Raw genomic sequence first — 19,068 nt, forward strand, 5'->3', positions numbered from 1 at the left:
CCTCTTTGTAAATTCATTGGGGAGGGGGCGGGGGTTAAAGCGATGACCGAAGTACATTTTGTTTGAAGCACGGTTTGTGCGCACGGTCAACGCTTCGATAATCCTATGAAATTACTAAAGGAAGCATTCAATACGTATAATTACATTTTTCGCTATGATCATGAAAACACGATTACTATCAAGTTTTTCATTTATTAACCTGTGCACATTATTGTAGAAGGTCTTGACGTCATCATGAACGTCACAATTTATTATGAAATGAAGGTTCATTTCAGAATGACGCGATATTTCTGTTAGCCAATCAGAATAACGTATTATAATGAAACATACATCTATAATTACAATTAATTCCTCTATCAGTTCTTTATAACGTTTTGTCGCATTAAAAAAAAAATCCCTATCCTTTTTGTGTCTTATTTTTTGTGTGTGTATAATGTACAGTACAAGTTCAAAAATATATCCAATTTTCAGAAAAATTGCATGTTTACATCCTACATATTTGGCCAATATACATCCATACATAGGCGCGTCAATAGATGTTCAGAAAAGTGTAAATGTTACCTTTTTGCACCTGGCCTAATCACTCTTTCCATATCAAAATCAGTTAAATCAAAACATTCAAAAGTTTATTTCAGCTTTCTTCCTTATTTCCACCCCAGAAACAAAGAAATTTAATTTTAGCTTTATCATTGACCAGTTTAAGTTCTCAAAAAAGTATTAAAAAATAACCAATATTTTATAAGACTTTTACAGATGGCTTATAATTATACATGTAAAAGATTTATAAAAGAAAAATGGGGGTCAATGGGCAGTTTTTTTAAGGCACTAAAATGGATAAAACCAGAGGATTCCGAAAATCTGACAAAAGTTCCAAAACATGACAAGCGAACATCCTTAAATAAGGCATGTTAGTTTTGTTTTATCTAACGGTTTCACTTGTTTTATCCCTCTTCCCCTTAAAACATAATTAAACTTCACTACAAACAGATAACTCATTTTACTGTTAAGATATTTTCATATCGTCAGAAAGATGTCATATAAAAAAAATAAGTAGATTATGTATATTTGTCAATGAAAGAACTATCCACAAAAGTCCGCGAGACAAATTTATGAAAGGATTATATATGATAAGTTTGCTACAGATAAATTAAATTAAAAGGTGTGATTTATTGACAACGATCGCTTTTAAAATGCCTTGACATTTGCCACTGGACGATAATTTTCGCAAAACAACTACCGACATCGAGACACCTCTTGATGTTATTTTGAGATAGGTTTATTCATTGCTAAATTATCAGGTATTTTTTATCACCTCAATCCCCTAATGTTACTTGAAATGATTCAAAGCAATGCTGTCTTAGAACTTGGCACGCTGTATGACTCGTATGTGTCTGTAAATTTTGACAATGTAATCTACGTATATCTATTTACATTTAACTTGTAATGTTTGATAATTGTTTCAATTACACTGACGCTACATACTGTTTTCATAAGTTTTACTGAATGCAATCGTGCCAAGTTTGAAATTGGTTTAAAATTATGCAATTGAAACTATAAACTATAATAGATGCACAACGTGATAATATAATGCGCAGATGTGCATGTTAGCTATAATAAAAGTAGTATGCATATACCGTTGAAAACTCATTTGTAGACTCATTCTTAATAATAAGAAAATGTCTATTGTTTGCGATTATTTCACATGAGTTACACGCGAAGTCAAACTCTATATATCGGCATTCAAAACTATTATGGACAAACGAAATTTCAATGCAGTTTTAGATTGGTTTTACCGGAAAAAGAAAAATGGCGAAAAAAAATTAAAAATAAGAAAAAAGTGTCGCAGAATTTAAAAAATGAGACACGAACATCATGAATGAATAAACAAACATGTTGATTTTAATGGTTATTTTAAACGCAGAGTAATGTTCACTAATCGGTTACTACGATTTTATAATCAGTAAAACAATCTCACAAAATTTTACTTTTGCATATTGCAAAAGAGTTTTGATAGATTTTTATTTTTGTTATAAAACTTGCATCATTTGGATACGTTTTAGGGGGTTTCCCCACTTATATCATGTGCCAACTAGACAGGTGTAAAGTTTCAAAACCAAAATTACTTCATACCTTGTTACTTTTTAGTAAAAACGTTTATTGTAAGGATTAAAAAATCGTAAAGTAAGTATTGAACTATAAAAATTATGTATGTTGTTTAAATCATTTAAAATATGCTTTGGTACTTAAAATTTTATTAAATGATAATTATAAAAATATATTAACCATGTAATTGCCAATCTCAACAAGACTGCTACGTTTTTACCATAACATTTCTTAACAACTAAAAAATAACTAACAATATACATGTAGTGACATTAGATATACTCTAACTTACTTCAAAAAACTATATATATATATGTATGTCATAAATAGATGTTTTGGTACAACATATTTCAAAAAGCTGCTATGTGTACTTTTATTTGAAGTAATGTGTACGAAAAGTAAATAACATGATTTTTTTTTAATAATTTTTCAAAATGGTTTACAGAGCAAGAAATTGTACTACATGTAAATAAATACCGTCGAATAACACACGTCTCGACTGCGGTTGATTTAGTTTATTTATTAATGGCGTGTACCTTAATGTATCATCTTTATACTTTTTTCAATTGATAGGAACCGCTTTTTTGTATTATGAAACTATAATTCTAGTGGTCAAACTACAGTACATGTATCAATAGACTGTCAACACTGAGGTTGTGATTACATGACATTTTGTCATTTGTTTTTGGGACTTTCTGTTATGAATTTTCCATGGAGTTTAGTATTTTTGTGATTTTAATCCTCACCAGGTAATCCGGTTTCCTCCGCCATAAAAAACCAAATCTCACCGCCTCGAAATAGCGCAACAGTGCTGAAATTGGCATTAAACTTCAATTGATCAATCCAAGCAATATTCAAAACTTTAAATATATTATGCAGAGCAACGGATATAATAAGCTTTTCGCATATTCCTAATTCGTATTTTTTACATGTTTTAACAACAAAAAAAGAGACCAAAAAGATATTCGGAATAAACATATATATTTGTAGTTAATATCTAGAATCTTAAGATAAAACTAAACACAAAATACTGTTTAGTGAGATAACATCCGGGAACAGCGCTCATATTCAGACCTCCCATTAGCCATACACCTCCGTTCGCTGCACCACACTGTTGACGTCCAATGGTTATTATTTCAGAAATTTTCAGTACTTGCCTAAATTAACAGTTCATACACTAGTACATGTATGTCTACTTAATAGCTTGACTGTAATGTGTTGTGAACAATTTTGGATTGTCACTGTAAAATGAGGGCAAATTGAATATATATTTGAAGAACTTTCATCTTACTTAAACCGCCTAAAGCCTAAGGAACCCACCAGATTATTGTGTTTTTGGTATAGGTTTTGGACTTTTCTTTTACATTTAGAAAATATTTAGCAGTGACGGTCTATTTGAATTGAGCTTGACCAGCTTGTCGATTTTATTACTTTTTCCAGGACAACAAGAAAGCTAAAGGAGGGGAATTTATTTTTATATTTTCTGTTACTTATGTTAGTTATTTCGATAGTTATATTGCACATATCATTATTTTTTTGTTTATTTATCAGTAATAAATCGATTGTCCTCAAGTTTAAGTTGTGTATTCAGGAAGTTTAATATTTGTTTTATATATTTTATTCATGATATTGAGAGATATATGGATTATTTAATATTTGTTTTATATATTTTATTCATGATATTGAGAGATTTATGGATTAAGTGGAAATTATTACGTAATTTATTTTCGTAGCTGATGCAAGAACATTTAAAACCTGTTCTTATCATATATACGTGTTTAAGACCTATTGCATGGTGGCCTTCGATTGATGTCTGCTCTTTGATCGGGTTGTTGTCTCTTTGACATATATTCCCCAAATTCCATTCTCAATTTTTATGTATTTTAGGGAATCTGTAATGAGTGCGAAATACAGAATAGACGACCCTTATAATTCCCACGTGACAGAAAATGGCCAACAAAAATCAACAGAAGAATCCGGTGCCTTAGCGTATGACAATGCCATGTATCAAAGTGGATCGGAATTAAAACACTATCACAAAGTGGAAGAGAATGAAGTACAAATAACACTAAATGACGGCAGTGACAATATCATTAGTCCGAATAATGGACCGAATAATGGACCGAATAATAATGGCACAAATCATGCAATCAAGGATGGGAACAGGTACATGTATGCGTATTGTATTTAACTAGAAAATACTGATAATTTGAAAGCAGAAAAGGACTACAGAGATCCTAAAAAGAGGGAATAATAGAGGATAGCATTTTTTCAATAGAAAAAAAGAATTATAATTTTAAGTGGTAGAAAAATAAACAACGTGTTAATTTAGGACTAAAGAGATCCTAAAAAGAGGGAATAATAGAGATTAGCATTTTTTCAATAGAAAAAAAGAATTATAATTTTAAGTGGTAGAAAAATAAACAACGTGTTAATTGTCAAAATTAAATTAAAAACCAAAAACAAACAATACACCTCGAAACAATGCACAGAAAACTTGAGACTTAGTAAAACGAACCCGATCAAAAAGGCTACGAATTCGGGTGCTCCGGAAGGGAGAAGAAGTTTGCAATACACTAGAGGAACCCGTCGCTAAATGTTTTGACTGGGAAGATGTATTACGTATTCTTTCAATTATAGCTTTATTATCTTCTTTAAAAGTTTACGAGAATGACAACGGCGTATTCCAAAGAGAAACTAAAGGCAAAATGCAAACATTTTAACCATAGTCTTTCTTACGAATCTTTTATATTAAACCTATTTTCTCAATTTTGTAATAAAAAAAATCCCGGTTTTGTCAAATCATAGATAAATAATCATTTATTACTGCATTAAAATGAATTTCCAAAGATGACTTACTTGAAGAAAAAAATGTTTCAAATTTAACAGATTCAATTAAGATATTCAAATTGAGTAGTGGAAAAATCCAAGTTAGTGGAAATATATGTAAAAATTAATTTCTATGACAGTGAATGTTTTGGTTTGTTCAATTCAAAAACACTTTACACGAAATCGCTTCAGCAGCAATTAGAGCCCTGATGTAAAAATATCTCTTTAAACAAGAACGAAGGTTGACAAATACTTTTCATAAGACAAAGTTCTTAATGAGGCAAACATTGTCCCGGCGAAGACTTAAGCCATCCATATTGTTATGGGACCGACATTGTTTTATAAACTAAATCGATTAGATTTGGGATTTCGCATTTTATTTACTTTAGTTGGATTTTTGAAACACAAGTGTTGGAAAGTGTCGCAATATATTAAATAATGCTGTTTCTAACTTCAAGAATTTGGTTGTTACTTAATAGCTATTTTCAAAGCGCGCCTTATTATTTAAGTATTCAGTATATAAAAAATGTCCAATATAAAAAAGAAGATTTGGTATGATTGTCAATGAGACCACTCTCAACAAGAGTCCAAAATGACACAGACATTAACAACTATAGGTCGCCGTACGGCCTTCAACAATGAGCAAAGCCCATACCGCATTGTTATTTCGTGTAATACATGTTTATACAACGATTGATTAACATTACAACTAAACCTTCCAAAATAAACAGATGAAATCAAAATCTGAAAATTCACAAAGACAGAGCAACATCAATACAAAACAAAGAGTTCTTGGTTTGACCCGTACCTGAACTCGGATCCAGAACATCACTCTCAATGCTTGAGGCGTGCATAAGACTACCGATGTCAACTCTCTCATCCCCAAAGTTTTACCCTTTACCAGCGCTCAGGAAAATACAAAAACCTAAGCTCATGTTTACAACAGACATGACGGAGACAATTCGCCATTTCTGAATCTAAAGTGACCGTCCGTTTTTTTTTTAAACCTATCAAAATGTTTTGGAGTACACTTTGAAAATAAAAATACCCAGAATGCTTAGGAATATCAAACGGCGGCTATAAGAGGTTAAGATTTTAAAATCGTACCTTATATGAAAACAATCAGTCTATTCTATTGAAATATCACAAAATTAAAATAAAAAGCAAAGTTCATGTGAAAATTCAATTTAAAATTCAGTACACCATAAACTCTGATTAACCTTTTTCAGCAAGGACAATCCATGGAAAGAAGAGTATTTCGACAGCGTGTAAGTTTGAATAGTTTACCATACGTTAAAGGAATATTTTGTATTAAAGATTTCTATTATCAGTATTGTATTGCCTTATTCTTTTATTTTCCACAGTTATTCTTTATAATCGTGCACCCAATAATTATTCTCTATTCTTTATGTGAGTGGGTCATTTCTCTCTTAGTGTTTTATTATTTGACCATCATGCAAAGTTCTGTAAACCCCACCCATGCCCTAATAAATGCCGGTAGTTCGCAATTGTGAACCCTCTATTTCTATGTAGCAACATTCCAGCAGCGCCTACATACGGAGTATATATCTTCAACTTGTTACGATATTCCCGGACTTGTTTTTCCTATCATGACCTCCATGATAGAGGGTTGCTGATCATAAGAAAGCTCTTAAACTAAGAGATCCAAATGGTGAAGTCGAAAGCATTTCATCATAAATTTTACGGACACCATCTTGAGTTGGTTGACCGTTATGAAATAACCGTTTCACAGATGAGATCGGATATGCTCCTTATGTCGTAACTGCAATCCCCTTTCCTTTTCACGAATGTGACCTTCCGCATTAGACTATTTTCCGGATTTGTAATAACATGAGCAACACGAAGGGGCCACATGTGGAGCAGGATCTGTTTACCCTTCCAGAGCACCTGAGATCAACCACAGTTTTTGGTGGGGTTCGTGTTGCTTAGTATTTAGTTTTCTTATGTTGTGTCGTGTGTACTACTATCTGTCTGTTTGTCGTTTTCTTTTTTAGCCATTGCGTTGTCAGTTTATTTTCGATTTATGAGTTTGACTCTCCCTTTGGTATCTTTCGGCCCTCTTTTTTGAGGTTTGTTTTTGGAAATTATGTTCTGATTGCATGTCCATTATGTTCTTCCTGGACGAGGGGTAGAGATTTGCTGGCAAGGAATCGGAGAGGGCTTTCAATTTGTAATTAAACGACATATACGGTATACTTAAGGTAAACATCGTTTGTTTATTTCCGTCAATTATTTTGATCGCATACGACACTTAAGTTTAGGTATACGTTAATAGTTTATATATATCAGGTATTTGCCTTTATTAGTTAAGTTTTCAGGTATGTACATCTGGTAAAAAATAGGATAGCAATCTATAGATTTAAAAACTTTTATTATAAAATGTTATATACAATTCACTAGTACGCTCTTTTCAAAGTAGTTGCCTATGCATAATTTCTTCCTGGTACACACAAATCGTAAGTATCTAATGCTCAAATTAGGATGCTACCATTTGATTTTTAAGAGAGAGGGACTAGGATGAAATTTGAAAAAGAGACAGGACAGGAGTTTTGAGTAAAAACAAATGGCTAGATGAGACACTTTGCCAAAAACAAAAGGCAGGATGGAAATTTGCGTAGCTCCCTAAGTTTTGCAAATAATAAGGTAACTATTTCTATATCAAGTAATATTAACAGCCAAATAAGTCAATGTTTTAATTATATGATTTACAGAGAAGAAGAAACAAAATGGTTAACATGGATGGAATCGCAATTAAAGAAAATTGCTGGAAACAAAAGCGAGATCACTCTGCAGCAGTTTAAAAATGCTATTGGATTAAAACAGGTAATAATCAAAATATACTCTGCCACCGTGAAGTCGGAAGGGCATATCTTTAGATACAATTGTGTTAACTACTTTTCTACATGTATAACAAACTACGAGTACAAAAATGTATGTTAATATATGGTGCTTTTCCCTTTGAAAAGGCATTGAAATACACGACTTTAAATTGGTGTCCACTTCTGGCACCATATCGTATTTGACCTTGCCTATGCCTTAGGTAATCGAGTTATTCAGTTCTCCTCTCAATTTAATGCCAGAGTGTGAATAAAGGCATACATTAGATATCTCCAAATTTTATTCAGTGTGTCAATTGAACTTTATCAGTGCGTCAATTCAAAGTTTGTCAGTGTGTCAATTCAAAGTTTGTAAGTGTGCTCATTAAAGTTTATTTAAAAATTGAATGCTTCTTTTTGTAAATTTATTGGGGTGTAAAAGCGTTGACCGAAGTACATTTTTCCGCGCTTCATTCTAAAAATGTACGCACGGTCAACGCTTTTACAACCCTATAAAGTTACAAAAAGAAGCATTCAATACTTATAATTACATATTTTAGCCATGATCATGAAAACACGAATTTTATATATTTTATTATTTAATTCACCTGTGCACTTTATTGTTGGAGCACGTGTTATCATGAGTGAAAAGTTGTATTGAGCAATGCAACTGCTTACGGAATAACACGTGATGTGCAGTTAACCAATCAGAATAAAATATTATAATGAAACATACATCTTATGTAATTATTAATATGTGACTGTCAGTTAAAAGTTTATCAAGGTGTCAATTAAAATTTTATTCAGTGTGTTTTTATTTCAGTGTTTTTTCGCAGAACGATTTTTTGCTCTATGTGATTCCAACAACAGTGGGACTACAGATATTTTGAACCTTACAACACCTCTAATGAAAGTAACAAAAGGAACACCGTCACAAAGACTAAAGTTCCTGTTTGATTTGTACGATGTTGACGGTAAATATTATACATTGTGTTGCCTCCTAAGCCGTGAAGTGGGTCTGTTTTTGTATCATTTAGGCCATTATTACCTCCATTTTTGCCATATTATTGTTTATCATTCTTATTCTAGCACTCCATTGTTCTCCTTCCTTTGTATTGTTTATTATCGTCCATTATATCATTATTTTGGACCGTTATTCTCTATTGTGTATACCCTATTCAGACATTTTTTTATCATTAAAATGTACGTCATGGTTTTTATTCCCGCCTTACTGAGGCGGTAGTACATGTGATCTGTGTATTTGCTCGTTCATTAATTTTATTCATTTATCTATTCTCCTGTTCACACTTTGTGAACGCAGCTCCTCTCAACTCAGGTACCGCATTCTACTGGAACTTCCTGGCAATTTGAATTAATTTATAGTGCCAATTTCTTTTTTTAATTAAAATTGTTTTATAACTAAGTTTACGTATATACATGTACTTTGAGGTTTTCTAATTGTTGACGACTGTATGGTGATATATAGTTGTTTTAAAATTGTTACTTGGAGAAGAGTTGTCACATCGCAGTCATACAACATATTCTAATTTTTATATCATCATCATGATCATCATGATCATCATCATCATACTTCAAAACTGCATTTTTTTGTCGAAAATCTTTTGTGCAGCTTTAGTCTAATTTGTTTATCTAAATGCTTTTGAAGATGTCCATAGGTAAAAGTAAGGCGTTTGTTATTCATAAAAAAGAACATGGCATCCGGTACTACCACTGCTACTAGAACCACTCAATGGATTTCAAAGAAAAATCATATACGCACAAGAAATTGGTGATTAAACAATAAAAGCAAACTTGCATGTTCATATATGCCGATTATTGCGTAAACATTTTGGAAAACATCTTTTATAAGTAAGAGTAATAATTTAAAGCATCGACGATTCATTTTTGGTGGGAATATCTTTTTTTATAAACTGTTTGATTATATTTCATTATTGTTTCAGATAGAAGGGAAGTGAACAACAAAATTTGAATCCATGGTGAAAGTTAAATAATTAAATTTTTGAACGTTTAGTAATTTTTGTCAATGATAATTATACGGAAAATGTGAAAAGAATCACACTTAACTTCCGGTACCTGCTTAATTTTCATTTAAACAAATAGTTTTATGAAACTGAAATATTCTGACTGTTAACATAGTGAAACTAAATTTCCAAAAATCCTTTTGGCAATCAAAATATTTTACAGAATTTAAAGGGAAATTCCGCGATTTTTTACTTATCATCTAATTATGTTCATCTTAACATAAAAAACACATTTGCAAAGTTTTAAATTTATATTCCTTCTAATAACGGAGAAAATCAAGTATTTGTAACTTTTTTGGTTGAATTCTCGAGTGGGTCGTGACGTATTAGCCCGATTTATTGAATTCTGGGAAAAAATAAAATCTGTTTAACTCTTATAGCTTATCGACAATATACGTAATTAAAAGCGCACAGCTGACGAATGGTCGAAGTTATAAACCACAATATAAGAATGAACGAAAGTGAATATGCATATATATACCGTTTTGTATTGATTGAATTAAACTCCTATAAAATTATCTCTAGTAAATGTTTTTGAATAAATTTAATTAATTATTGTTGAGATTTTTTTCATAAAATATTTATTGAACATTTTTACTGATATTGAACTGAAAATATTTCAGTTCTATTTACCGTTATTGTTTTGATAATCATTTCAATGCAACTAATGTGTGAGCAGAGTGTGTATATTATTTTGTAAAGGTCACTGTATATTTCTCGGCTTGAGGTCAATTCGTTTACCTTGTAGCTATTTAGCCGCAGGTGTGAGTTCAAGCGTACACAGGTATAAATGTTGTTATTTGGAAAGGATAAATAGAAAGGATTAGAGTATATGCTGTCATGATGTTAATACACTAAGACACGGCTGGTAATCTACACACGCAGAACATTTGGTTCTGCAATGAAAACCGTGAGAGGATTTTCCGGTTGTGCTTGAGTGGAGTAATTGTCCCCGCTTCAAAAGGTATGTACATTTCTAAATCTCAATTTTCTTATTCAACTGATCAAAATATTGAAAATCAGAGAATGCTATGCTGTGGTGAATACTTTAACGAAGAAATACATGTATCATTTACTGTTGTACGTAGAGTTGAACTCTTACAAAATCAGTTGCCCCACGAGAAATCGCCTAAAAAAGTGACATTTCAATTTTGAAATGGTTCTATTTACAGACCTACAAGTTCAAATTTAGTTTTTTTTAGGGCAATGGGTATGAATGTTGTTTTTGGCGGCGTGTACGCTGTCCGGTGTTGATAGACGTCTTAATAATTCCAAAAACTACATTTTTTCATTAAGTCATGCGTGAGGGGATCGGTTCTGATTGAGGACATCGTAAATGCGTGAGGGGAAGTACAGAATTTTTTTTAATCTTTGGCTTTGTGACTTTTGTTGACTCAATAAATGTGATCAATGCTGATTAAAAATCATCACAGATTTGTCCTTATACTTTAACAGATGTAAACTGATCACTGATTCAATGAAATCAAACTATTTAAAATTGTTTGCTCAAATTCAGAAAATGCCATTATTCAAAGGTAAAAGAAAAGAGGACTAAAATTGACTCTCTACAAAAAGCCATGGAGATAAAAGTTATCCCCGCCCTCGAAGCGAACTAAAGCCTGTGGGAGTAGTCCTGTCGTCAAATATACGTCACAGAGATCACCACATATATTAAAGAAAAGTATATCGCCGATCAAAACTTCAACACCTATATATATTAGACGTAATCTGTTCACCCAAAATCACAAAATTTTCGAAACAAAAAGGGCAGATATACAGAATTTATTATTCACGAACATCGATGTAAGCCAAGATAATCTCGAGGAAGACCATAAAGAAGAGCATGTATTAGACAGCGAAGAAGACATAGAAGAAGTCACAGAAGAAGACCACGTAGGAGACCACTAGAAAGACCACATGGAAGACATTGAGGAAGAACATAAAGTTTTTCAAAGTGCTTTAGATAAACTCTCAGCCGAAGGGAAAAGGGAAAGATTTTTGATTTTTTTTGTCATTAGTGGACGTTTTCCTTTAAAACAACATTGCATTCGACCTGTTTTTGGACATTGTTGAGTGGTTTGAAAAGGACGAATCAAGACGAATGAGATACTCCCCAACATCTCTGCAGTATTTTTGGTTATCGTTGACAACATTTTTTGTTTTTATTCTTCGTGAAACATATTATTAAACCCTAGGTTCCAACAATTTATTTCAATATCAATCTCAGTGACTTTTCTAGCACACATTATGTGTTTTTTCATGAACAATGTAGCCTTATTTAGGTAAGTTTCATCGACTCATAGCTTGAATATAAAGATATGATTTGTACTTCCCCTCACGCATTCACGATGTCCTCAATCAGAACCGATCCCCTCACGCATGACTTAATGAAAAAATGTAGTTTTTGGAATAATTAAGACGTCTGACAATCCCGGACAGCGTACACGCCGCCAAAAACAACATTCATACCCATTGCCTTAAAAAAAAACTAAATTTGAACTTGTAGGTCTGTAAATAGAACCATTTCAAAATTGAAATGTCACTTTTTTAGGCAATTTCTCGTGAGGCAACTGTTTTTGTAAGAGTTCAACTCTACGTACAACATTAAATGATATATGTATTTCTTCGTTAAAGTATTCACCACAGCATAGCATTCTCTGATTTTCAATATTTTGATCAGTTGAATAAGAAAATTGAGATTTAGAAATGTACATACCTTTTGAAGCGGTGACAATTACTCCACTCAAGCACAACCGGAAAATCCTCTCACGGTTTTCATTGCAGAACCAAATGTTCTGCGTGTGTAGATTACCAGCCGTGTAAGATTAAATACACGATGAGAATAAAGATACAATAATTAAATTGTGTAAATTAATTGAAAATAAAATTCAGATTCGTAATTCCGAAAGTGTATAAAAATAAAAGGAAACAATTTTTGATTACTTTCTTAGCGGCAATTGGCGTAAAGATTCAAATATGAAGCAAAAAATAGTAGTTTTAATCTTTAATAAAAACTAAATGCAATATTACCCAATTTGATATACCATTGTACATCTGTTTGATATCATTGACTTTACCGGAATTTCTTAACTTGTATTCAAATCTGGCTGTGTTTAAATGCTAATAAAACTATTGCAATTTTAAAGTTTTTAATTGACAAAAAAATACAACATACAACATGCATAATTTTTTTTTAGTTTCTTTTTAACATTTTATTCTTACATAATTAAATTCATTTGACAATCATTTACACGAACTTTTTGTGAAAAGAATACTAATTATCTAAGCTAAGGCATTATATCTTTTGAGGATTTTTGAGGATTTTTTTTTAAAATTCTATGATAATAGTTGTGCAATGTTGAACATGATAGCCGTCATTAATTCAAATAAGTAATACAGTAGTTGTAATAAAAGTTATACTTTAGTCATGCATTACAGATATTGACGAATTTATAATAGTTCGTTCATACATCGTTGTTCATGAAACAATCATTATTAGTATACATGTAAGTTTCCTGACGTATAAGAGCCATTGAGGATGAGCTCCAGAGAAATCAGACTAGTTGCGTTTCGTTCGTTTGTTTGTTGGGAAAGGAGAGGAAATGCAACCGCTTGTACAGATAAACGACAGAATTACCATACTAGCATTTATAGTCAACACAATCAGAAAGAGTTCCCATCGTTAGACGGGGAATATGAAGGCTTCCAAGAATGAACAAGTGACATGTCTAACTCTGAACAGTTAGAGAACAGACTATCGACATCGAACGCTTGTTCTTGATATTTGAAACTGTATGCATATATATACGTATACGTTTATGACATAGTGATGAGTTCAGACAAAAACTAAATTCCTTCATGGTTATATCTTGCCATACGTTTATATTGGTTTGTAAGGTGATTACTCAAAATCGTTATTTGAAAATCCTGTTTGTGAGATGTAGATTCATTTCAATACAGAAATTTCGTCTATATATTTCACAAGTGTATAACACGGAGAAGCTCTGAAGGTTCATTACTCCCATTTTGTTTGGGTGTGAACCATCGATGTTTACAGCAATATCAAGGAATAAGGTGATGATGGTAGAAAGAACTATGGGCGTCATGTGGCAAATATTACATGCATATCGGACAATGAGTTGTCAATCTGTATGAAAAGTTTTCCAATACAACCATATTATTGAGAAGGAATGTTTACATGCTATACTCTCGTACTAGTATTACAGGTTCTTGTGGCGTTCACCTTAGACACACATCGTTTTAACGATGTTTAAAAAAAGACAGAACCAATTTAATGTCATATTTCCCTATTTTTTAAATATAACTAAAATTCTTTTATCTGACAAGAATATCCCTATTTAGCGAACAAGTAATTTATTCTTTTTTCGGTTATTGAATACCAAGAAAGAAAATAAATCCCGAAATTAATTTGAAACTTTGATACTCAAAAGTTTCCCAGCAAAATATTCACATCCCCTGGGGATAATTAGTGTTCGTCCAGTGGCATATATAACAATTGTGATGACGAATTCCTTCCTTTGTTTGAGAACAATCTTATTGAAATATAAATCTGTGATTTTCCTAGGTCCACAGCTTCAATGAACCAAAGCAAAAGTTATACATCGACCTGTATTTAAATCAAATTGGTTCTCTTCTTCTTTTGGTATACAGACCTTCTAAAATTCAAACTGACCACACGCACGATACACGCACGGTGAATGCACGATACACGCACGGTACACGCACGATACACGATACACGCACGATGAGCGATGAGCGTTACACGGAGGATTAACGCAAAATGAATGATGAATGATGAACGCACGATACACGCACGATGCACGATGAATGATAAATACACGATACACGCACGATACACGCACGCACGATACACGCACGTTGAATGATTCATTGACAACTGAACAACGAACGCTTTTTACACGGTTCTCAAAGCTATTTTTTTTAGAATAGTATTTAAAATTGATATGAATTTTCATTAAAGGCAATACTTGTAGCTGTTTTGCCGATACCACCATAATAGATAATATACTATTTTCCAGCTCAGATTCAAATAACTTAATTAAAGTCGGCTATTTTATAGGCACCGGAAATATTTTTGAACTTGGACAGAAGCTCATAACAATCAAAATATAGTGTCTTCTTTTTGTTCAGCCTCACCCTGAGAGTTCAAGTTTACGGCAAACGAAGGCGAGACATTGTGTTCCGCGAAACTCTTACTAATTTTATTTCATACAGTTAAAAATCGAGATTTTATTTTTATGCATACAATGTCCGACGCATTATATCTACAGAGAGTGCATGACTGGTTCTAGAAATTATTTTAACTAACATGTTTGGTATAATTGATTGCAATAAATGAATGATCTATGTATTTTAACATGTTATATATTTTTTCACTTTGACGGATACATTTTATAAACGATTATATATGTATATATCTAAAAAATATTGTAAGCTGTTTTCGTTTTCACTACAAGCATAGCAGAAATTATTTGATTCTTTTATGTTAACATTCACTGCAAATTTTTGTAGTTCTGTACATATATACTTATCAACAGGACATATTAGGTTATAATTTCACCAATAAATGAGTAGTTGAACAATCTTTAGAACGTGTCGGTTTTTCCTTGATATTGCCGAAAATCAGTGATCCGACTGACACAAGCGAACTGACATAACACCTGATTAAACAATCATAATTTCTTTTTTTAAGTTACAAAGTTCCTTATATCATCCATTGTTATCAAAATCGTATGTGTTAATTGAGAGCAAAAGATATTATTTTGTCAGAAAAATTTGATTCGTACAAATTAATTAGAACTACTTAAGAAAATGACATTTACTAAATAATTAGAAAATTTAAACATTTGTAATACCAAATACTTCATTATATACTTCTGAAACGACTTTTTGTCCTGAATATGCATGAAATGTTTGCCACTGGACGTTTAAACAACCACTGAATAATCAATTAATCAAATTTTTATCTCAGTAAAAATGACTTCAACAATATAAGACACGATTGGTGTCTGTTGTTTGTTTGTACAGTAAACATACTGAATGTGTTTATATTCCTTTCCAATTTCAAGTATGTAAGAAAATTCATACATATTTTCAAACATCTTAGCTGACACTTCAAATTTCTAGGAGGTGAGATTCACGGGGTTTTGCCTTAAACACTTTGGGAAAATGCAATTTTTAATTCCAATTTGAAACCTAACGGTAATAGATATCCCAAGGTTTTTTTTAAATGCATGTCTAATTTGATAAGGAGATTTGAAAAATCTATCTCAATGGTAGTTGAAATTATTCAGTGCAATCATTTTGTGTCCGTCATTGTCTTTCATACATATCAATGAATTGGTGTATCCACTGTTTTCTGTTCGTAATCTGTTGTTTATGTCAGTCAGACCTCGCGATTGATTCCAAAATTTAAGCTCCCACTTAGGTAAATGTATGATCATTTATAGGGGAGGGGCTATTTTTCTCGATGCAAACATTATTTTCCTTCCAGAAAAAAACCCAGCTTAACAATTTTCTATATGTTTTCATTAAATCATAAACCGATGCATATTAAATGATTTTAAAAAAAATTTAAACACATATTTTTATGGTAAATATATCTAAAGGTCTGGGTAATTTTCCTCTCTAAATAATTATTTTTTTTCATTTTTTAAGGTAATTGTGTTATCAGTTATGTAATTTGACACGTGTCTTATAGTTCAGAGATTTTCGGAAAAATTAACGAAAACCGGCACAGGCATTGTTCAATTATTATCAGTGATCTTTTATTGGTTAAATTTGAATATATGCATTAAATATCAATCTCAATCTAGATAAGAAATTTGTTTACATTGCACATCACTCTTTTAGTCCTTAGTAGCATATTATAACATATTAGTGCACTTATGAGTCCTTAGCCGTGTTTAGACGCACCATTTTCTGCTCTTTGGTTGGATTGTTGTCTCTTTGACACATTCTCCATTTCAATCCTCCATTTTATTCAATTAGTTGTGATTCTCTTTATCTCTCTGTCTGTTTTATGTTTTTGCAGACAAAAACAATTCGCAGAATTAATCTAAAATAGCATACTAAAACTCTTTCTTTTAAAAACTTTTAGCATTTTAACATTTTTTCGAGATTTAACCATTAGCTTAAGAGCATATTTTCCTTCTTTTTAGAAATTTGGCTTGATACCGTATGGATATTTTTGTTCCAACTATTATGAAGAAATTAACGACTTTTTTTAACTAGATAAATATTCAACAAAAATACCGTTTTTTCTTAAATCAATTTGTTTTAACAAAAATCAATTATTAACAAATAATTGTTACACAAATGTAGGAAGAACCCAATTTTGTAACGAAGATATTCCTTATCTCTTTACCGAAATCTGCATATCTTTATATTTTGAAACATAAAATGTTAAGGGTGTCTGCTCAAAGGACAGAAATGTCCAAGAAACCGAAATATTAAGTAAATTTCGAATAATTCAAACCCATTTGTCTTTTAAATTTAGCATATGAAGATATAATTTTTAGCACATATACACATGTACAAATTGATTTTGTAAAAAAAATCACTGTCGGTCTAAAACTGTATCGCATGCCCATAAATGTCCTAAAGCTTTAAATGTCAGATCATGAGGGTCTGAATGGGGATTCAGTATTTCTGTATTCTATATTTTTAGGCAATTTGTTTTATAATTCGTTTTACCTTTTGCCGATTATTCTTTATTCCATATATTCTAGTACCTCATCATTTTCTTTTCTATTTGTCTGGTTATTTTTTGTATTCTGTATTTTTTTGTCTATAATTTCCTTCTATAAACCCCCATTCACACCCTCATGTATAATGGAAGACGATAAACATTTCAGTATACATACCACCCGTTGTCACTTTCACCTGACATACAAATCACATATTGTTATTACGGCCCGTCATTTCCACCTGGACACAGGACTTATATAATATATATATTACGTAATAATAACGGATATAGTAAATTCAGTATAATATAACATGTATCAACGTACTGACTTCTTAAATGTATTTTGAACTGACAATTGTAAATAGTATTTTTAGTTATTTTAAAACTAAGAATGAAAATCGGGAATGTGTCAAAGAGACAACAACCCGAGAAGAACAATTGACCGAAGGCCACCAGTTATATTTGCTAATGTTTTTGTTTCGAATAAGGCAAAAGCCATTGTATTTTCAGAAAATCTCTAAACGGCAAATGAGAGTTTAGCGACCTTGACTTGCTAACAGCCCTAGCACTGTCTCTAAACATTGTCGAATTTAAGAACCTATATCAATTAAGGGATATGCTACCTAGCTTTTAGAGTTTACAAAAATATATATTTCAGAACCAAATTTTGGCTTCTTTATATTTATACCAAAATTGAGTTCAAGGCAGTATTTTGTCGAAGAGAACTATTACCCAAAGTGCAACATGCGAGAAGAAGTTTCATTTCCCTTATTGTTTTTAGTGATGTGACTAATCTTTCGAGGTTACGTCACGGAAATATATCTTAAATGAAAAGGTGCAATTGGGTGCATCCCTAAAAAACAAATTTAAAAAAAATGCTTTATATACTGACATTGAAACAAATATACTGCTCATAATAATTGCACATATGTAGACTTTAATTATGATATCCCGCGTTTTATAAACCATCGCACTCCATTGCGCCAAAGTCGTCAGCTTGAGTTGTTCGTGGAGCGTTTTCACAAATTCTGGTATTAATACTTTGTTGTTTCCAGTTAATGGCCATTTTGAATACGTGTTTTAAATATTTGCAAATGATACTTAGATAAAGGAAGATATGGTGTGAGTGCCAATGAGACAACTCTCCATGCAAATAACAATTTAAAAAGTAAACCATTATAGGTACTTGTCCACAAATGAACATGTTGAAGCTGGTTACGAGGTTTCAATACATATTCGTACAATCGTTCTTAAAGTTTTTGAAAATACGTGTTGACTATTAGTCCCCGAGGGTATCACCAGCCCAGTAGCCAGTACTTCAGTACTGGCATGAAAATACGGATTTATTGTGTTATTAAAATTTGCTGTTACAAAAATGATAGAAATTATTATAAATTAAGGAATGTATCTCCCTCATGCAAAGCTCTGATTCCTTTCACGGATTTGGCTATACTTTTTGGACCTTTTAGATTATAGCTCTTCATCTTTTATATAAGCTTTGGATTTCAAATATTTTGGTCACGAG

General features: G+C 31.8%; 1 protein-coding gene across 3 annotated transcripts in view; it reads left to right on the forward strand.

Annotated features, from left to right (window-relative positions):
• Positions 1-19,068, forward strand: part of LOC139495592 (NADPH oxidase 5-like) — a 59,530-nt gene that overhangs the window by 8,283 nt on the left and 32,179 nt on the right. For 2 of the 3 annotated variants that reach the window (XM_071283865.1, XM_071283866.1), the window contains exons 2-5: positions 3,991-4,269; positions 6,162-6,200; positions 7,665-7,776; positions 8,593-8,743. In XM_071283865.1, coding sequence (XP_071139966.1) covers positions 4,001-4,269; positions 6,162-6,200; positions 7,665-7,776; positions 8,593-8,743 — 571 coding nt within the window. In that variant the 5' untranslated portion in view covers positions 3,991-4,000. Of the gene's footprint in view, positions 1-1,970; positions 2,182-3,990; positions 4,270-6,161; positions 6,201-7,664; positions 7,777-8,592; positions 8,744-19,068 lie in introns of those variants that run through there. The other variant, XM_071283867.1, reaches the window with a different exon arrangement.

Source organism: Mytilus edulis, chromosome 11 (assembly GCF_963676685.1).
Source record: "Mytilus edulis chromosome 11, xbMytEdul2.2, whole genome shotgun sequence".
NCBI classification, from domain to species: domain Eukaryota; kingdom Metazoa; phylum Mollusca; class Bivalvia; order Mytilida; family Mytilidae; genus Mytilus; species Mytilus edulis.